Here is a 19290-nt window from a genome sequence, read left to right as displayed (position 1 = left end):
ACTGGGAAAGGATCTGGAGGGACTGTGAGATCTCTATTTGTAGCTGAGGAGCTGTTTCCTTGCTTACAGAAAGCCAGGTGGGTTTTGCACAGCTTGCCAGCTCAGTAGTTCAGCTCCACAGGATGGGGAGCTAGCTCAGGAGTGCTGGGCTGTGAGCATTAACCTGGGTCCACACTCAGTTCTCAAGGGATGCATTTGACCTTTGAGTAATTGAGCCCTGCTGTGAAGTGGCTTCAGTAACTGAGCTTGCAGTGGAAGAAGAGAAGCTGTTGTGGGGCAAGGAGTGAAACACTCCTCAAGTTTTCATTACTGAGAAAACACCGAAGAAAATTCTGTTTCAATATACAAAGGAACAAATCTTTTTGCAGGGAATAAACTACAATGGCAGGGCAGGTCTGGGGTTGTTTGAAGGTATGGTTTACAGTGCCTGTGAAGCTGTTCTCCTGGTGGGGGTAAGGTAGTTAAGTACGGTTGGGAAGTGGGGGAGGAAAGTGGTGAGGGCTCAATTTGAAGCTAAGGAGGCAGAGCTCTCTGAGTTAGGCTCATCCCAAGAGATTGTGGAAAAGGCAGTGGTGAACAACCTGCTTATCCAAGAAAAGGCTGGGTTGAAAGAGGAATATGGCTCAGATGCACCTTCCATCGCCTAGCATCTGGAGAGGCTCATCTCACTTGGTTCAAGTCCCAAAGGAAGCAGCTCTTATCGTGTCTTTCCTCCTTAGTACGGAGGGTCTCTGGGCCCTGGCTGCTATTAGGAATTTCAGGTTCTCTTTGTCAAATCTTTTCAATAGGGTATGATTATTTTTAAGTGAATAAACTTTCATTGCTTGTCACTTGCTGATATATCAGAGGGATCCAACTACAGCTAATACTCTTGCTATTTCTTGAACCACACAGGGAAACTGCCAGTTTAGGTTTCCATTGCAATGTAATTATACTTGGAACTGTACTAAACCTCTCCTGTAGAGGTTCTTAAACAACTTATTCTCTGAAAGAGGTAATACAATTTTTTGAAACAGCAGAACTGAGGCACCGAGCGTTCAGCAGACGTGCGTAACGGCATACCTCAATGCCACCGGAAAGTGGAGATAGAGCCCAGGGGTCCAAACTCCTATTTACCTCTCTGATCAGTAGATTACGCTCCTTCCCCTTAATACTACACCACAAATTCACCGCTGCTTATATAGAATATTTTAGAATATTTTAGAGTTGAATGTGCTACAAGGTATTATTATAATAATAATAATAATTTCACAAATCCAGCAACTACTTTTAAGACACGGAATTATTTGAAAAGAATTATCTTACTGAAAATTTTGCAAGAGACGCTGATGTGATGGTGAAATTTTGAGGTGACTTTTTGAAACTACACTCAGCAATGGAAAAAGAGGAAAAAGATGTGGATAATTTCAGGCCTGTATAATTTTTCCCCTGAAAAGCAAGAACGGGTTGAGCTGAGTCTTCAGTTTCTGATCAAACGCAAACTGACATCAATGATCCCATAAAATTCAGCACCGTAGGCTCAGACCCTGAAAGGGAAGAGTACCCCCTAGCAAAACTCCTTGGAAAAAAAAGAAGATACGGTACATACAAAAGCAGTATACAAAAGGAAAACAGTGAATTCTGTTGTAGTTAAGGAATTTGAAATCTGCCCAAAGTCACCCTCAATATTTCACAAAAACAGATTTGGAGAATAGCTGCAAAAAAATGGCACTTTTTGCAATGAAATAATTAAAAAAGTAGGCTATAAAAATAACACTACAAAAATATCTAAAATTTTAAAGGGAGTATTCAAACAGAAAATCTTTATTTTGCAGTTTATTAACTTTGAGCATAACTTTATAAAAAGAACATTAAAATGAATGTTAAGAGAAACTTACCCCATAGACCAGTTCACCCACCATGCCATTCCATATTTTAGTCTCAGGGTCCCTAGCTCCATATTTCCCATCTCCAACAATTGACAGTTTGTACTTTATTCCAACATGTTTTGCTATTTCAGAAGCTAAGTCTACACAATATCCTTCATATCTCTCATTCCCTTCTAGTTGTTCATGGTTTTTCTTATACATTACATATGGTGATTCCTTTGAAACAAAAGTAAAGATCAAAAGTCTATGAATGCAAAATACGGCTTTAAAACATATAAAATGAGAGCTGCTATTATCCTTTATATTACTGGCAAACATTTACAATATTGCCTACTTTAGTACAGAAATTAGAAAAACAGATATTTGCAGTTTAATAATCCTTGGCTTAATCCTACAGTTACATACGCTATTGTCTTTAATACTAGTATAGACCCATTGAAAACACCAGAATTATTCACTTTAACAAAGTTACATTCTTGTTTGCAGGATTAGGCCTAAATTTTTAGGTGATTAGACAAGCACATAGCATCACTGCTATAATAATACAAGCTTTAGTGTCTAAAGGACTGACACACTCAGTACCTTTACCCACTGAAATTGTTTGCTAATGCCCAATGGCCCAGAATGGTGCTCTGATGGAGGTATTTTCAAAGTAGTCTGAGGGAAGTTAGGCTAAAATGTGCAGTAGCAATCTTGGTCCCTAAATTCCCTTAGCCTTCTTGGAAAATTTCAGCTGAAATGCTGATTATAGCTTATCTTAAATTCATAGGAGGATAAAATACAGTGCTTCAAGAAATAACATATAATTGGCTCGTGCTTAGAAGAATTGTAACAGGCAAAAAAGTCACAACAATACCGTACACAACAATACAAAACACATATACTAAAGACATTCAGACTGACACAGGTGCTGCTGTTTGCAAGACACAGGAAGAGCATTAGTCCTTTGGAGCTGCACAGATAGAGATCACTTTACACCTAGTCTTATGTATAACTACAGCCTTTCCAGTTCTTCACAGGTTTCCCGGTGTCACCCTTACTCAGTCCACGGGGGCTGAGTCTACAGAAGCTCCACCTGAGTGAAGGGCACAAGACCTGAACCTACAGCAGGAAGGATCCTGCAATCATTACATGCATGCGTAGCTTTACTCACGTGAGGAGCTCCACTGAGTTCAAGGAACTGAGAAGCAGGAGAGCACAATGTTGGGTTCAGTGGGATTCCTCCTGTGAGTAAACTTTTTGATACACAATAAAGTATTGATACATATTAAAGGGTCAAGGCCTCAATACATCTCTAGAAGTTACTGAACTTTTCAGTCACTTGAAGTCAACATTGTGCCTTCTGATATGGTGTCTAACACATCTCAGGAGCCATGCATCTTATTTCCTAAACACAAACACACTAAGAACGTAAAACTTACCAAGATGGTAGTGACTACTATAGTTCTGTTCTCCACAGATGAACTGTCATTAGAGGGTAGCAGGTCTAATGCTGGCACAAATCTTTCATATTCATTCCAATAACCAGTCTATAAAAGTGGAGATTGTTACCTTATTATATATGTTTACAAGCACTCTGGTACACGAACTTGATAATAAGAACCGTCAAAACATACGGCTTTGTAGCATTTAGTCATTTATTGCCATTACAGAATTACACTGGCTTTAATTTAATGTCCTTAAAGAAATAATATGTCCAAGCTCATGTGGAAATAATTACAAGCTGTATGTAATTTAAAACACATGTTTCATTCTCCCTATGAAAATTCACATGGTCATGGTGCCTGTGGAATAAATCCCCGTGTTTCTGCAACATCAAAATATACCATAGACCAGAATATTAATTGCATAGCCTAAACTCCTTTGATTTTGAAGTTTTTACTTATTCACCCATATTCTGCTGCAGTCCAGACAGTCAATACAGTACCTGTAAACATGCTTGAGCTACCTTTAGACTAGACTGCATTGATATTGTCAGCAATGCAGGCACAGCAGCAGAAGCTTCCATATGGATTACAAAATCCTCTCAGAGCATGAGATGAGTATATGTCAGCTGGCCTGTGCTGACCTTCATGGTGCTGTGGCTACATTGCCACTTGCTATTACGTTAGCTCTTTTATTTCTGCACAACACAGCAGTAACACTGTCTGCACTGTAAACCTAGCTGAATGGCCAGGCCATCAGAAGGAGTCTCAACAACAATTAAGCAGGTTTAGGTGCCAACATCAGGTGGAATCAGAGGGATTTATGTGTCTAGTCTCCTCATAGCCTCCTGAGATCCTCCTGTTTACCTAATTATTTTTGAAAATCTGCCCTAAATTACTTTTATAACAGGGATCTAGGCAACTATCCCACTTAGGATCTATACTTTATTTAGGAGACAAGAGAATGAGGTACAAATTCAGTTAAAACCAAAAATGATTTTCTGCTAATTTCAGGAGGTTCCTAAAATATTTTGGCTCCACCTTCACTTTTACTCTGAGACCTGTTAGAGAGAGGAAGGGAAAGATGGAAAGGAATTTAGTAAAAAGGGTTGTGCACAAGAACATGACACCAGATAGTACCCATGGCAGTGGAAAATCTCCAGTTGACTTTCACTGGAAAAAGGGCAGTCTGAGGTTGATATGGAACTCATGAGGATATTAGACAGGGCATGTGATTTGGTCAAGGAATAAAACAGAAGGAGGTTCCTGGGCTAGGGAAGGGAGCGAGAAGGCAGGGATTCCTCAGGACTCTGTTTTTACAGTGGCTGTGCAGTACTTTCGAGGTTCATTTGTTTTTGGAATAAACATTTCTGAAGAGATGAAACTGGATGCATATCTTGAAACTCACCTTTCGGGATCCAGCAGCTTTCATTTCATATACATCAATTGTGTAATTTGTTCTTCTCCCATAGGTGTCAAACTGGATGTTCCCTGTCATTCCTTGAACTTGCACCTTAAGCAGATAAACAGAAAAAAGTCTAAATAAAAGACTATTTTTCACTCTATTAAATACTGCAGGAACTCACTAGTTCTAGCACAATTTTTGTCTATACAAGAGACTTGTAGTCTGACAAAATCAGTTATATTTTTTTACAGCAAGAAAGCCCCAGTTCTGTTTCAGTTGTACATATTCTTTGCTAGTTAGCGCTCAGCTGGAGACTCACACTGCAGTGAGCTGCATTCAAGTGAAATTAGCCCTGCACACATGTTATATGTAAGAAAGACTGGTTCTGCCATGCTTAGTCACACTGGATTCACTGCTGTCGCATGGAGCACCAACAAGACACCTGCAACAACTCAGTGCCATAAAACCCTTCACAATGCAGCATGCGGCATAGGGTGATTTGTAACACGGACCAGAATCTCATATTGTTGCTCATACTGGGAAGTACTTTATTTTAAGATCACTCTCAATGTAGGTGAAAGGAATGAATGTCTTCTCTGAATTAAAATAGGCAATTGCCTCTACTGCTTATGGAGTTCTGGTCTCAATCTGGATGGATGGGACTATAGACGGTAAGTCATTATCATTACCTACTCACATGAATCATTTTGAGGGGAAATATGAAGAACTTTGAAACAAAGAAAAAAAGATCTTTCTTATTTCCCTGTATGAAAGGGTACGATATTTCCACTTATTAACACTGACAAGCTGTCATCTCAGACAAGAGGAGTAACAGTCTGAAACTTCAGCAGGGGTAAATTAGCTTTAATATTTAGCAAAATGCAGTAAAAGCTATAGGAATGGTTGATGGAAAACTGGTTGAAAGGAAACTCTGAAAGTATGGTCCCTGAGCATGCTGGTTACTGATCTGCTGTTTATGGTTTAGAGATGGTACGATCAAACTAGTTATGATGGAAAGGGACAGGCTACATAACACAGCCAAAATTCCTTGGTCCCCAAATTATCCTGTGAGATAAATTCAGCGTGATGTGAATGTGAATTTTCCATCAGTAAGTGGATCTGAACCTTTCTTAAAATAGTTTATGATTTGAGGGTTCTGGAAGAAGATGCAAGTCATTCCTGTCTCCAGAAAGCTGCAATTAGAGACCTAAATGGGACTTCGAAAGCCAAACTTGACTTCAAGAGGTTTTATCAACCATGGCCTGAGCAGAGGCATTTGTAGGGTAGCTGGCATCCATTTACAGCCAGCTGTGAGCTTGATGTGTCTGGTTTTGGAGCCTGCTGGAAGCTGTCTGCTTACCTTAGCACAGCAGTGTCTATCTCTCAGCAGACCTTGTTAGGTCAGGTTCACCGTGATGCGTATTGAGATATGAGCATTATGCATTTGACACCTTTTGACTTCAAATTTAATTTGTTTCTATCTTTGCTGGGAAAACTCAGCACTTTTCAAAATCTGGCTGCACAGAGGCAGGAAAGCTCACCAGGACTCCAAACACTTCTGTTAGCTGAGAGTGTATAGGCAATCACAAATGAACTGACTATTTATAACTACCCAGATTTGTTCAGGTAAGCTTTCTTCCACTTAATCTGATGCCTTAGAATCAGATTTAGAAATACAGACATGCACAGTTTTCAAGGCTGTAGGGAAGCAGAGTTAGGTAACACTTATTTCCCTTTTGCCAGCAGGATGACATATAATCTGGAACTGAATCTTCTGCTGGTATCTGTTGTTTCTAGAATGTCTTGACCAAATATTCTTATTTTAGTTGCTGTACAACTGGAGAGGGGGAGGAAACATTGTTAAATGGAAGTCGTTTTTTCCTGAAGCAAAGATTTCAGATCACTGTCTCAGTAGGACTGAGACTGTGATGGATGGGATGGGGTCTGGTAGGCAGTGTTACTGTGGGATGACCTTATCTTGAGCAGGAGTTGGAGTTGTATATGAATGTCATTTAGTTTGTTCTGAATACCTAAAAAAAATATACAAGACATCCTGCTGAAAGTCATTCTTCTTCATTTGTGTCATTCATGAGTTTGGCTTTGTCTGTCTCATGAATTATTATTTTATTAAAATAATTTCTCCCTAATTTGGGACTGTCCTGTAGCAGTGTTCAAGTCCTGTTTTGACTCTTTGCTGACATGAATACTTTTTATCTCATTTGGAGGAGTCTTATGTTTGCACTTGTAATTAACTTCAAATGGACAATACAAATTCTTTAAATATTTTGAAGGTTAAATTTAATTAACTTCTCTTCAAGAGTGTATAATGCTACATGAGTGAATATGCAGCCAGGGCATTTGTTACGAAGTGACATAATGGCATAAGAAGAGCTCTGACAATGTGAGATTGAAGTGTATCTTTTACTCCTTAAGGCTGGGGAATAGAATAAACCTTTTGATAAAATCCTTCCAATCTGGCAAATAAGAAAAAGCAATAGTGACACATACAAAGTCTGACCTAGGATTTGTTTTATCTAACATGGGCTTAATTCTCATCTTACTTACTCCATTTTACTCACCTGCATTAATAATATTGATTCTACCAGGTTTGTTTTACATTAGTTTAAGCAAGATCAAAAGCAGACCCTATTCTTGTCTCTTGTACATACAAAAACATTACCAACTTTTCTTGTTGTCACTTGCTTTAACAGACAAAGCAATCTAAAGAGTCAAAAACCCTAAAACTACATAGACATAAATGAAGTAAGATCCAATGCCAGTAACTAACAGTACGGTTAAAAGATTGGCCATGCAAAAGGTAATCAGTCTGGGTTCAGTCACATCTGCAGCCCCAGCCTGGCCTCAGAAGCCCCCAGTACCTGGCCATTTGCAAAATGGCTCATGCTCATTCCCACGGAAAGTACAGCGCGGTGCGGGAGTCAGACAGGAGGTGCCCTGGTGCAGACCCTCAGGCAGCTGCTGCACTGGTGCCCGAGGGACGTGACTTTTGGCCAAAGTTCTGAGAGTTAATTTGTTACGCCTTGCACTCTGCTGGCTATGTATTAGCCCTCCCTTGGAGTTTGTCATTAAGATCCTTTTTTCCCTGAGGAGCTGCAGGTGTTTGTACTAGTAGAGAAACTGTAAATTTAAGGAGTAGACGTAATCCAGTTCTACCCCAGCAAAGCTGCTGCTGCTGTGGAACATACAAATCCAAAAGCCATGTTATGCTTGCCCTTACCATTTTCAGTGCTCTTTCTATATCAATTCCTTGGCTCCACGGTACTGCAGGGTTAGCTAAGCAGTCTCCAGCGCTGCCTCTCCTGGAGACATCCACACGCTGCCTTCGGAGGTAACGGAAAGCCTCTGCTATGACTAGGACTGCATCATGGGTCAGTGCCGATGTATACTAAAATTGATGCAAATAAAACGTGGTGACAAATGCAATCTTAGAATCGCCGCAGGTTTATCAGTCCTTCTCTTTGTTAAAAGCTCTTGGAAGAGCAATCCTTGCAAGCCCTTTCCCTTGCTCCCTGTCCTGCCACAGATGCCAAATGTCACTCACCAACTGCATGTGTTCCAAGTAACAAATAAAATATATTTTCATGTCGTATAGCATACAGCAGTAGAATAATAAAATCAGTTTATAGTTGCATACAGTTTAATTGGAAACTTGCACATCTAAAAGAAGTCACTACTTTTTTTAACAACATTGCCAAGACAGATATTTTGAATTAAAGCTAACATAAATAACTTCTGTCCAAACTATGATCCTGATTAGGTAGCATCTGTGACCAGACATGGATCAGTTTGCTTTTCTGATGACAGCTATACAAACAAGTAATCGCAATCACTTTAAGCATTACAATTATATGGCCCATCTGCCTTCTCTTGCTCCACTGTAACTCCGCTGTACTCCTCTTCCAATCTGAGGAGAGTGGTGAGCTATCCCGTGCTTCAGTAGGTAAAAGCATGCAAAGGGAACAGCTAACATACTAGTTAGCTTTGCAGCAACTGCTTTATGCAGCAACAACTCTTCAACAAAACCTCCCGACTCCTTAACTACCCATTCATATTGCTCTTAACTTCATCCACTGTTTGTCTTATATATCTAGCGACACCTTGCAATACTGTAACTTGGGTATCATCTGTAAAAAAAAAAAAAGTGTTTTTTTCACATTTCTTCAACACTCATGTGCTTGTCTGAAAGTTCTTCCCTTCTGAAGAGTGTCCCAAGATTTGCATGTAATGTGAATGATTTTCACTGGCGTTACACTAGACCAGTAACTAGGGGTCTGGGTGCCCTGCAGCAGGATACCACTTCAATATGGCATAGAAGCAACTAAAGGTGCTCAGTCTGACAGGTATCTGCAGGAGCAGATTTCAAACCTCCTGTAATGGACCCCTCATAGTTCCACAATGGTTGTATGAGAACGGAAGAAGGAGGGGGATTAAAAAAAAGTGTGCAATGGGTATCTGCACACACTTGTGAGGTTGCCCTCGTTTTCCCTATCTATGTGATAATAGAGAGCTCTTGGCTCCCAATGAACCTTAAGCTGGAGTTAGTGCAAAAATACATGCTGCCCATGAATGATTTAGAAAGACGGAAATTTGCATTTCAACTGCAGGTTCAGCTGCTCTCTGCATAGATAAGACCTATTAAATTCAGAGGCTCTATCCTGCAGGGCAGTACAGCACGATTGGTGGTCTGTATCTCTTAAAAATGTCTATGATCTTATTGCAAGCACTTCAGCTTGATGTAAAGCCTTGAGTAACCTGCACAGAACGAGGTGAGCCTGTGCGTGCAGATCACGAGAAACATGTCTGATAAGTGAGAGTGCAAAGGTAGCACTGGGAAAAGGTTGTAAAGCAGCCCTTCCGACTGAGTTTTAAATGACAGTAGTTTATAAACTTGGGTGTTTTTTTTCAGCTTTGACTGGATCAAGGTGCAGGTGCTCTTTTTATCCTGCCCACCCTTACCTCCTTTCCTACGAAGCTGGCCTGGTAGTGATCACCTTCTCCTCTTTCAGTAAGTTAACTATGATTACATGTCACACTCCACAAAACAGTACACAATCAGATAGTAAAAGACATTTGTTCTTGTATTAAAAAAAAAAAATCTTGTAATAGCTGCCCAATCTAGCACTACATAAAACTGACACAATGATAATTTTTTCAGCAGACTGCATCAATTGTCAGTAGCCTTAATGCAGTCCCTTCCAAGTTATGCCAAGAGAGCTATCTAATTTTCTACTTTATTCGAATTCTACTTATAAATGCATGAGCACGCAAAGAGAAAAAAAGAGAGAGGGGAAATGCTGATAAAATACAGAATAAATTAAACATCGGGGCTTTAATCTCTAGGCAATTTTACTTCCTAATCAAAAATATTGTACATCAATTTTTAAGTATGCTTTTTGTCTGGTTGACAAATACTGTGCACATTTCTATAATGAGCAGTACATTTGTGGAAAGGTAATGTAATCTCTGTGTTTGCACCATATACTTAAGATTATTTTTTAAGGATAGAGAATAATTTTTCCCTGAAGGTAAATTGCTTTCAAGTGGAGTAAAATCTCCCCAGGTTAACTTTATATATTTCAGAGCTTCTAAGATTAGTACGATACATATCTTCACTCCTGCATCACTGCTAGGAAGCTTTTAGAAAGCAGGCCTAGCTCCTAATCAACAGGGAACAATACACTAATCTGAAGTTTTGTGGGCCTCTTTTTGACTTTCTCTGCTCTGCAAGGCTGTGCAAGAATACGGGATTAAGATAATTGCCTTTAGCCATAAAAATCACATGATCCTAGGAATGGAAAATATTACAGTAAAGCATCCAGTTTTATCCTTTCTTCTGAGACACAACAAACTCTGAACAAACTACCTCTGTCATGTTTGTTAAATCTGTACCTTTCAATTCACCATGAAAAGGCCTCCTTTGCTTCTCATGGTACATGTTGCTGTACCTAACATCATTCAAGGACTTTTTTTTTTTTGGTATCTGTTATAAATCATAAATTCAGCTGATTATTTCCTGTCCCAGTCTTGGCACACTTTTGAGTCATGTCTGCCCTAGAGGATTAAACTGTGCTAAGACATGGGTGAAGGCAGTGGAACTTAACTGTTTACAATTATTAAGTTATTAGAATTATCCTGGAGCAGTCTGGCCAAGGCCAACCAGCACTCAAACAATTTAAGGCATAGTTTGGGACTTTCCAGTAGGTACTTTGAATGCAGCCACCCTGATACGGATGCTGGGATAGTTTAACACTTTGGGCATGGTCAAGCTGTGTTACTTGTCCCCCGGGACAGAGAACAGTTTCCAGCACTGTTTAGTTTACTGTACCGATGCAACCCTGGAGAATAACAGCTGATTATTGTCTTTCATATACCAACCGTCTACCTCCTGGAAGACTGTATCACACGTCATCCCTCAGTTGTCTTCCAGTTTCCAAACAAAATGGATGGAATTTTTACCCTCTTCCTAGTGAAACATTTTTTCTAAGTTCTGGTCATTTTAAATTCTCTCTTCTGGACTCTCTCTCCCTAGTTTTCCTCTTTAAAGAAAGACCAAGGTGCTACCAGCTGTACAGGCCTCCTGCTGAGGCCTCTCCAGGACTGAGCAGAGCTGAATGTCACATGGCAGCATTCCTCCTAGGACACCTTCAAATGGTATTTGCCTTCTGGCAGCAGGACCACATAATTGGTTCCTATTTTGTTTGTATAGAATTTACAATGCTATAGCCTATCAATGTGTCCCCCCATGCATTAGATTGGACTTGATTTTTCCTTCTATTTTATACTTCCCTGAATTTTATCTTACTTTTACCAGGATACTACTCCAGTTCATCAAAGTAATTTTGAATTCCAAATTGGTCACCGAGCTGTCTGTGCCGCTCCCAAATTAAGCAGGAAAGGTATGTATTGCCTCATCAGGGTGTTGTTTTGAGATAGGCTTGGCTTTGGTGACACAATGTTAATACATAAGCTATAGAGGATCGGACTTGCAGAAGTGACAGAATCGCAGGTCCTCTCATCCCACCCCTGGATCTCTCCACCTATACGAACTAATGCAAATGAACAGGTCTCACCAGAGAGCAAGAGAAAGAAAGAATCTAACAGGAACATTAATAATATGCAATGGTCCTGAAAGACTTTGATTTCAGACATTGAACGGTGCATCTTTACGGCACTGCTTGGTTGGAAGGTGAGCAAATGGCACCCTCTCTATTATACAGATGCTGAGGCAGGAAATATCCAGGGGGAGATATTAATAGATCATGAGTCTCCTAATAACAGTAGCTCTCATTTTAATTTGTCCAGTCTAGGACAGTTTCTGCAAACCTGTGACATAAAGAATTTACAAAGTTTTATTGATTGCAGATAGAGTATCTAGAGCATTTAACTAAAGCATAGCGGTGCCAAATCAAGGTCTGTATTATGAGGGCAACTGTCAGTAGTGAGTAAGAGGAGGCAGTAGTCTCTCTCTATGAATCTAATGTTAATTTATCTTGCACATCAAATTCTCAATCAGTATTAAAACTGACTAGCAACCCATAGTTTGCATCTAAAAATTAACCTAATTAAAACCCCCTCTAAATTAACTCAAGATATTGAAATTTAAAGGTTTTATATTCACTGTAAAATGACAGGATTTTGTACATCTGCAAGACAAAGTCTTTTGTTTTGAGGAACTCACATGTCAGTGTGCACTTGTGTCCAATTAATAGTTTCTGTCTCTTTCTCACTTCTGAAAGTGCAGAGAATCCTTCAACACATTCTAATGAGAGATCTGCATTATATACATGCATTCACCAGGAGTCAAAAAAACCCCTAATGGTTGTTAAAAGCAATTCAGGTGGTTTCCATCACTGCCAGAATAAAATAAATACCTTTAATGGAGAGTTCTTGGCTTCAGGGAATTCCCTTTCATCAAGCCTCACCCAGCGTTGCAGAAACTGTTGAACCATTGGGTTTTCATTATTAACAATCTGGAATCCAGTAACATTGGCACCTCCATGCATTACTCTGTCCAGCACAATGTCTGTGAAACCCTGGGAGGACATGTGGAGGAAACAAGAATCAGTGATATCCAAAGTCCCTTTTCTTCAGCTCAGTTTTAGCTACTACAAACTTACTACAAAAGAAATGGTGAATTCCACCCCCCCCCCCCTTTTTCAGTAGAAAATATTTTACCAAGGACACAATTGCTACCATAATAACAACTGGGTCTGTAATAAAGCAATAGAACAGAATTTAAAAATATCTTCTCGTTTAGACCTTTGCAATGGAAAACTGCCCTACTGCATTGCAGCAATGTGGCACACCGTATTCACCCGCTGGAAAGAAAACAGTGAGGAAACTTCAAGTATAACTTCCTCTTTTATTCTCATCATAGTGAAAATAGGTCCAAAACCTCATTCGCATTTGTACAGAAAAGTGTGCAAGAAGGTTCAGCACTGGGAGCAGAGAACCACTGAACATCCATATCGTTCTGTCAAGGCAAAGCAGGTACCTCCTCGCTAGGCAGTCACAGTTTCATTTTCAGATATAATGAAATTCAGAATCTCTCCCACTCTGTTGGTATTTATACCTGTGGTGTAAATTGCTGCCTTTCGATTAGTCTCACTTCATTGCAGTCATATTCATCTGAATGCCACTGGTTACACATGCTAAAAGACAGCCCAGAATATGTCCCGCTCTATTTCTATGCACATTCTACAATCTAATCAGTGAGATCATGACTGGTTCTTTAATGCAAAATGACATGTTTTTAAGTCATGTGGTTCTTATACTAAATAAGGGCATTTTAAAAATCATCTTTTCTGCTTTAATCACACCAAAAAATAAATACAGAGAATCTTCTACTAAGTGGGATTGCTAAATTTGAAAGTGTGATTTTTGGAAAAACATTTTTTCCACTCACAATAGACACAGTAGACACTAAAAATTATTGTCTTCCTGCAGGATCAGCTACAGTGTAACACTTTTCCTGAGGAACTGAAGCAGATGGTGTTTCAAAGCATCATAAACATCCCTTAAAGTCAATTTTAAAATCCAGAATAAGTTCTAATATGGATACAAATGCGTAGTCTTGTCCTGATCAATTAACATGTATAAAGTTACCACCCTACACTCTGCCTCTGTAATACAAAAGAATGGCTAAACAGCCTGGTGATTTTACTTGATGGAATTATTGTATTAATTTGCAGCTTTTTACCACTTACATTATATACAAATATGCTGCAATTATTTTTCTGGAGTGCTTAAATTTCAAATATGTTATACAGGAGATTACGATTATCAAGTGTTCTATTTAAGAGGATACAAATTAGTGCAAAACATATAATTAAATTATTATTTAAAAATTAGTAGAGGATATGAGCTTCTTAGATAAAACAAAGACTGGGTAATTGAGTACAAATGACTGTAACATATCAGTTCAAGTATTTACTGAAGTCATTTCTCAAAATCCAAGAACTCGTTCATGCATTTCCTCCTTTGCTGATTAAAGTTGACACAGCTTGAATAGAATATATTACCCTTCAAAACTCAGCCACAGTTGTAATGACGGAAAGTTCTTACCAGGTTAGCTAACATGTAGTGATAGCCTCGAGAATGTTTACCAAGGATTACAACCTGTGCAAAGAAAAAAAAAAAACAAAAAAAAAAAACAAAAAAAAAAAAAAAACACATATATTATTCAGCGTAGGGAGGATGAATCTCAACTTGCAGGAAACAAGCCAGAGCACAAACATTTTGTAATTCTCTATGCCCAATCCACAGGTAACATGAGTATTACAGACTTGTGACTTTACAGACATGTTGAAGTCACTTATGGTTTAAAAACATATGGCCAGTACCCAAACAAGAGTACCTCACAAGGTTGAGAAGACTCTGATTGCACAAATGACCTGACCTGCCGATCCCACCCTTGCAATCATAGTCTCTCCTGATGACCACGTTGGTTTTGGTTATCAGTTCAATTATTTCTGCTCAGGCAACACTCTATCTTCCCACTCAGCAGTCTCCTGTCTGCTTTTTTCCTCATTTGTGGAACACACTAGAGATACATGACACCGTCCAGCTGCGATGGATCACAACTAGCGATGTGGTGCATTCAGCTGCACCCCCATACTCTGCCTTCCAACCCCACTTGGGCACCTCTGTGTACTAATGGAGTCATTAAATGGAATAACTAATAGACAAAAAAGCAGCAAGATAAACTACGCAGTAGACTTCTGTAAAAATAAAGAGGATGAGTGAGGCCTACCACTGTCTGGTAAGCCTCAGTCCTATCATTATTTGTGCTCACATGAACAATCCAATAATAAGACCCATTTCTGGAGAGAGGACAAAAATATATTTCCCAAGTTTCAGGAAGCTGACTGCCAGCTCACCAGCGATACCCCTTGTGCTAGATTACGCCACTACCTTTACACACCACAACTCCCTTACCTTCAGCTTGTAACTACAGTAACATCCATGCAGTCCCAGAGCCACCAGGTAGGACAATAACAAATAATTAAAATTGCAGTGACTGGGTGATTGTCAGGACAGAATTTGGCTTATTCAGACTTTGCTGGGTTATGCTACTAAAAGTTAAAAACAGCAAAGATAATGCTGATCATGCTCTGCAGATGTAACACCAACTGTACCCTATGAGCAAGTCAAGCGAATAGATGGTGCTTTTTGATGGAGAATCATCTGAAAATCTGTAGCACCGTATCAGCTTACTTCTTCATGGGTCATAGATAAATGGTCCAACTATTATATGCGGAAAGATCCTTTCAACATGATCCACCTACCTCTTCAGTAAAATCTGATGACATTTGAGTCAATGACTTTAGATATACTGCTGGGCCTGTTAAAGTTCTTGACTGAATTATTAAGTTCCCAGTTGCCTCTTTGGGCTGCCTTGTCCTTAATAGATGCCATTTCTTTTAAATTCGCATTTAATTCTGGAGGAATTTGCATACTTCCAGCAGTTAGAAAATAAATTGCTGTTCAGGTCCTCCTGAGAACTGCATGTACACTCTGTTGGTAGAAAGCATCTGCCTTCCTACATTCACATTTGTTTTCTACGGAAATGTGCAGCCTTCCTTCAGATCATCTGGTGTACATGCTATTTGCATATGGAATTCTCTGTATGCTTGAATTTTACCTTAAAGCAGTGATTTACCTTTAAAAGGTTAGAGACAAAGAACTCTGTCATTTTAACCTTAGTAACAAGTAACAGAGCTTCTACATTTCTGTCCAGAAATGTGTTTATTTAAGAGAAAATACCACAATAGATTAAATCAGAGGCTGTAAGGAAAACATATATGGAGCTGCTAAAAGCATTAGGAGCAATACTGCAAATAGAAAATGTAGGACTCATTAGCATAGATCAGACTCAACTTCCATCTCATCTGTTGTCATGTCTGCAAACACAGCCAGAAAAAATTCTGATTGTTCAGTCCTTTAGAGAGGTCCAGCATGCTGCAATCAAGGCTTAATTCATAAAGCATCTTTCAGAAGCAACCAACTAGCACTTCTGTTCACATAATCAACCATGTTAGTTCATAATTGTTTAACAGGATCTTAACTATGCTTTTAAAATTCACTACACACACTATGTGAAATCTTAACATGGTATAACTCTCCTACCACTCTCTTTCCACCCTCTACCAACTGTCCAGCATCTTGAATGGAGTTGCTGGATTAGTGATCCTAGCAGAAACAAGGACAGGTTCCTATGGAGGTGAAAGGATGGATAAGGCTTTTTTTATAAGAAAGAAAACAGGAGTATAACAAATAAATCTCAAAAACTGCTTATACATTGTGAAGATTATATAGAAAGTGGGATATTAAATAGCAGCAGTGAAGAGAAAGCCAGGATTACAGGACAAGGATTTCACTGAGCTACATGTTTTGCTAAGTTTCGCTTCTGAGACTTAATATTGCTTTCACCTTGACTGAAAGAAAAGCCTGTATGATTTTATACTGAACAAAGGATGAGGGAAAAAATGGTTGGAAACTATCATGAATAATTCAGACTTCTGATCCCACATAATTCTTGTCTTGTAGATAAAAAGATCATAATGTCAGGTTTGATATAGAGTCAAATAAAGTTTGTATTTTTAATTAACTCTTCAGATATTTCCAATTAATTAACAAAAAATCTAGAGGGAACATAATTAAAATGCATCTGGTTTTAAAATAAAAGTCACAATCTGCTGGCCAGCACCAGGTTTAATGTATGAAGTATGTACGTATACACCAGATTTGAGAAAATAAATCAGCATTGGCAGTTTTAGGTTTTCATTTGCATGGAGAAGTCATTTTTTGAATTAAAGCATAAAGACAACTTGTTTTGTACTGTATCAGTCATCATGATAATAAATAGGCAAGTACAACTTTTTGCCTTAGCTCTTAAATTTTTCTTATGCTTTTGAAGGATAGTATTAGAGTTCAGGTAAAATAGCTAATGTTAAATTGTTATGAAGCATCTTGATATTTCTAAAGCAATAATGATGATGTTCTCATAAAGTGCAGCTGTGCCAGCCTTCTTGAAAGGCACACACATCTAAGAGAGGAAGCAAAATAACCTTAATACTATCCCCCAAATTACCTCATTACCTTTGACTTATTCGCTGTTCAAATTACAGCCACAGCTATTTCCTGGTCCAGAACATGCATCTACTTTTTTTGGCCATGAAAATTACATATTAGTTTTAAGGGTGAAGGGTACGAGTATCAGAAGAATTCTTAAGATGAGAAGACTGGTGAACTCTCAGACAACAGTTAAGACAGGGAACCTGTTTTAAACAGTAGTAATGGAGATAGGCAAAAAGGTTTAGCTGGAATAGTCCTCCAAGGACTTGATGAGGAGCTAGAATGGTAAGATCATACAGAGTGAAGGTAAACAGCAATAGCAAAACAGAGGCAAGGAAAGAATAGGTTAAATGAAAAGAAGTCTGTGCCTCAAAAGAAATGGACAGATGGAAGAATAAGAGCAGGAGGTTTGCCAGGTAGGACTGGGCAGTAGTATTATGTCTTTTATAAAATATTAATGGTTTGTCTTCAGTTCATGGAGGAGAAGGATACTTTTTCATTTACTGACGGAAGGCATCACAGAATTGCTGAGGTTGGAAGGGACCTCTGCAGATATTCTAGTCCACCCCCCTAGCTCAGAGCAAGGCAGGTTGCTCAGTGTTGTGACCGGTTGGATTTTGAGTATCTCCAAGGACAGAGAATCCATAACCTCCCTGGGAAATCTGTTCCAGTGCCTGACCAGCCTCATAGTAAAAAACAAAAGAAACAACAACAACAAAAAAACCTCACCCTCCTTTATTTAAAAAAATGTTTAAATGGAATGTCTTGTGCTTCTCGTGCCTGCCGCCTCTTGACCTGTCATAAAGCACTACTGAGAACAGTCTAAACAGTCTAGCTCAGAGAGTCCTCTGGCCTTCTTTACTCCCCCCAACTAGGTATTTATACACACCAGTATACACATCAGTAAGATCTCCCTCAGCTTTCTCTTCTTCAGGTAGAACAGGCACAGCTCTCTCAGTCTCTCTTTATGTAAGAGATATTCCAGTCCCTTTATTAACTTATGTTTTATTCTTTGCTGTACTTCTTCCAGTATGTCCACATCTTTCCTATACTGGGGAGCCCAGAACAGGACACAGTACTGCAGATGGGGTCTCACTTGTGCTGAGGGGAAGGATCACCTTCAATCTGCTGGTGATGCTGCTTTCATCAGTGCAGCACAAAACACTGGTGACCTCCCTTGCTGCTCCCTTAGTGCTGGCTCATATTCAACTTCCTGCCCACCAGGACCTCCAAATCTTTCTCTGCAAAGCTGCCTTTCCAGCAAGGGAGCCCCCACCTAGCCTGTACTGGTGCATGGGGTTGCAGCCCCAGGCACAGGATTCAGCATTTCCCTTTGCTGAACTTTATGAGATTCCTAGCAGCCCATTTCTCCAGCCAGTTAAGGTCTCTGAATCGCAGCACAATCATCTGGCGTATTAACCACCCCTCCCAATTCTGTATAACCTGAAAACTTGCTGAGCATGCACTTTTCCATCATTCTGATCATTAATAGAGAAGTTAAACTGTGTGGCCTCGGTACTGACCCTTGGGCACACTACTAGTGACAGTTAGGTCAGTTTTCAATCCACCTCACTGTCCGCGCCAAGTTTATGCTTCATCAGTTTGTCAGTGAGGATATTATGAGAGGGTAGAAAGCCCTGCTGAAGTCAAAACAAACATCAGCTGCTCGCCCCTTGTCCACCAAGCCAGTCACTTCACTGTAGAAAACTATCAGCTTGGTCAGGCATGATCTCCGCTTCGTAAATCCCTAGTGCCTACTCCCAATCACCTTCTTGTCCTTAATATTTTTGGAATAGTTCCAGGATTATCTGCTTACCAGGGATTGATGTGAGGCTGACTGATGTGTAGTTACCCAGATCCTTCTTCTAGCACCTCTTGAAGATAGAAGTGATATTTGCTTTCTCCCAGTTCTCATCAACCTCCTTAACTGCCATGACCTTTCAAGAGAATAACCTCACAGTGACATTAGGCAGCTCCCTCAGCACTTGTGGATGCA

At 39.5% G+C, this 19290-nt stretch overlaps 1 protein-coding gene across 1 annotated transcript in view; it reads right to left on the bottom strand.

Annotated features, from left to right (window-relative positions):
• Positions 1 to 19290, bottom strand: part of GRIA3 (glutamate ionotropic receptor AMPA type subunit 3) — a 155678-nt gene that overhangs the window by 52768 nt on the left and 83620 nt on the right. The window contains exons 6-11 of the mRNA XM_062584975.1: positions 14283 to 14336; positions 12590 to 12751; positions 7936 to 8103; positions 4701 to 4805; positions 3290 to 3397; positions 1878 to 2084 (exon numbers count right to left, since the gene is read on the bottom strand). Of these exons, the coding sequence (XP_062440959.1) occupies positions 1878 to 2084; positions 3290 to 3397; positions 4701 to 4805; positions 7936 to 8103; positions 12590 to 12751; positions 14283 to 14336 (804 nt within the window). The remainder of the gene's footprint in view (positions 1 to 1877; positions 2085 to 3289; positions 3398 to 4700; positions 4806 to 7935; positions 8104 to 12589; positions 12752 to 14282; positions 14337 to 19290) is intronic.

The sequence above is a fragment of the Rhea pennata genome, chromosome 11 (assembly GCF_028389875.1).
Source record: "Rhea pennata isolate bPtePen1 chromosome 11, bPtePen1.pri, whole genome shotgun sequence".
Lineage (NCBI taxonomy): Eukaryota > Metazoa > Chordata > Aves > Rheiformes > Rheidae > Rhea > Rhea pennata.
The sequence above is the reverse complement of the archived record's forward strand: the minus strand, read 5'-3'. Positions and strand labels throughout refer to the sequence as shown.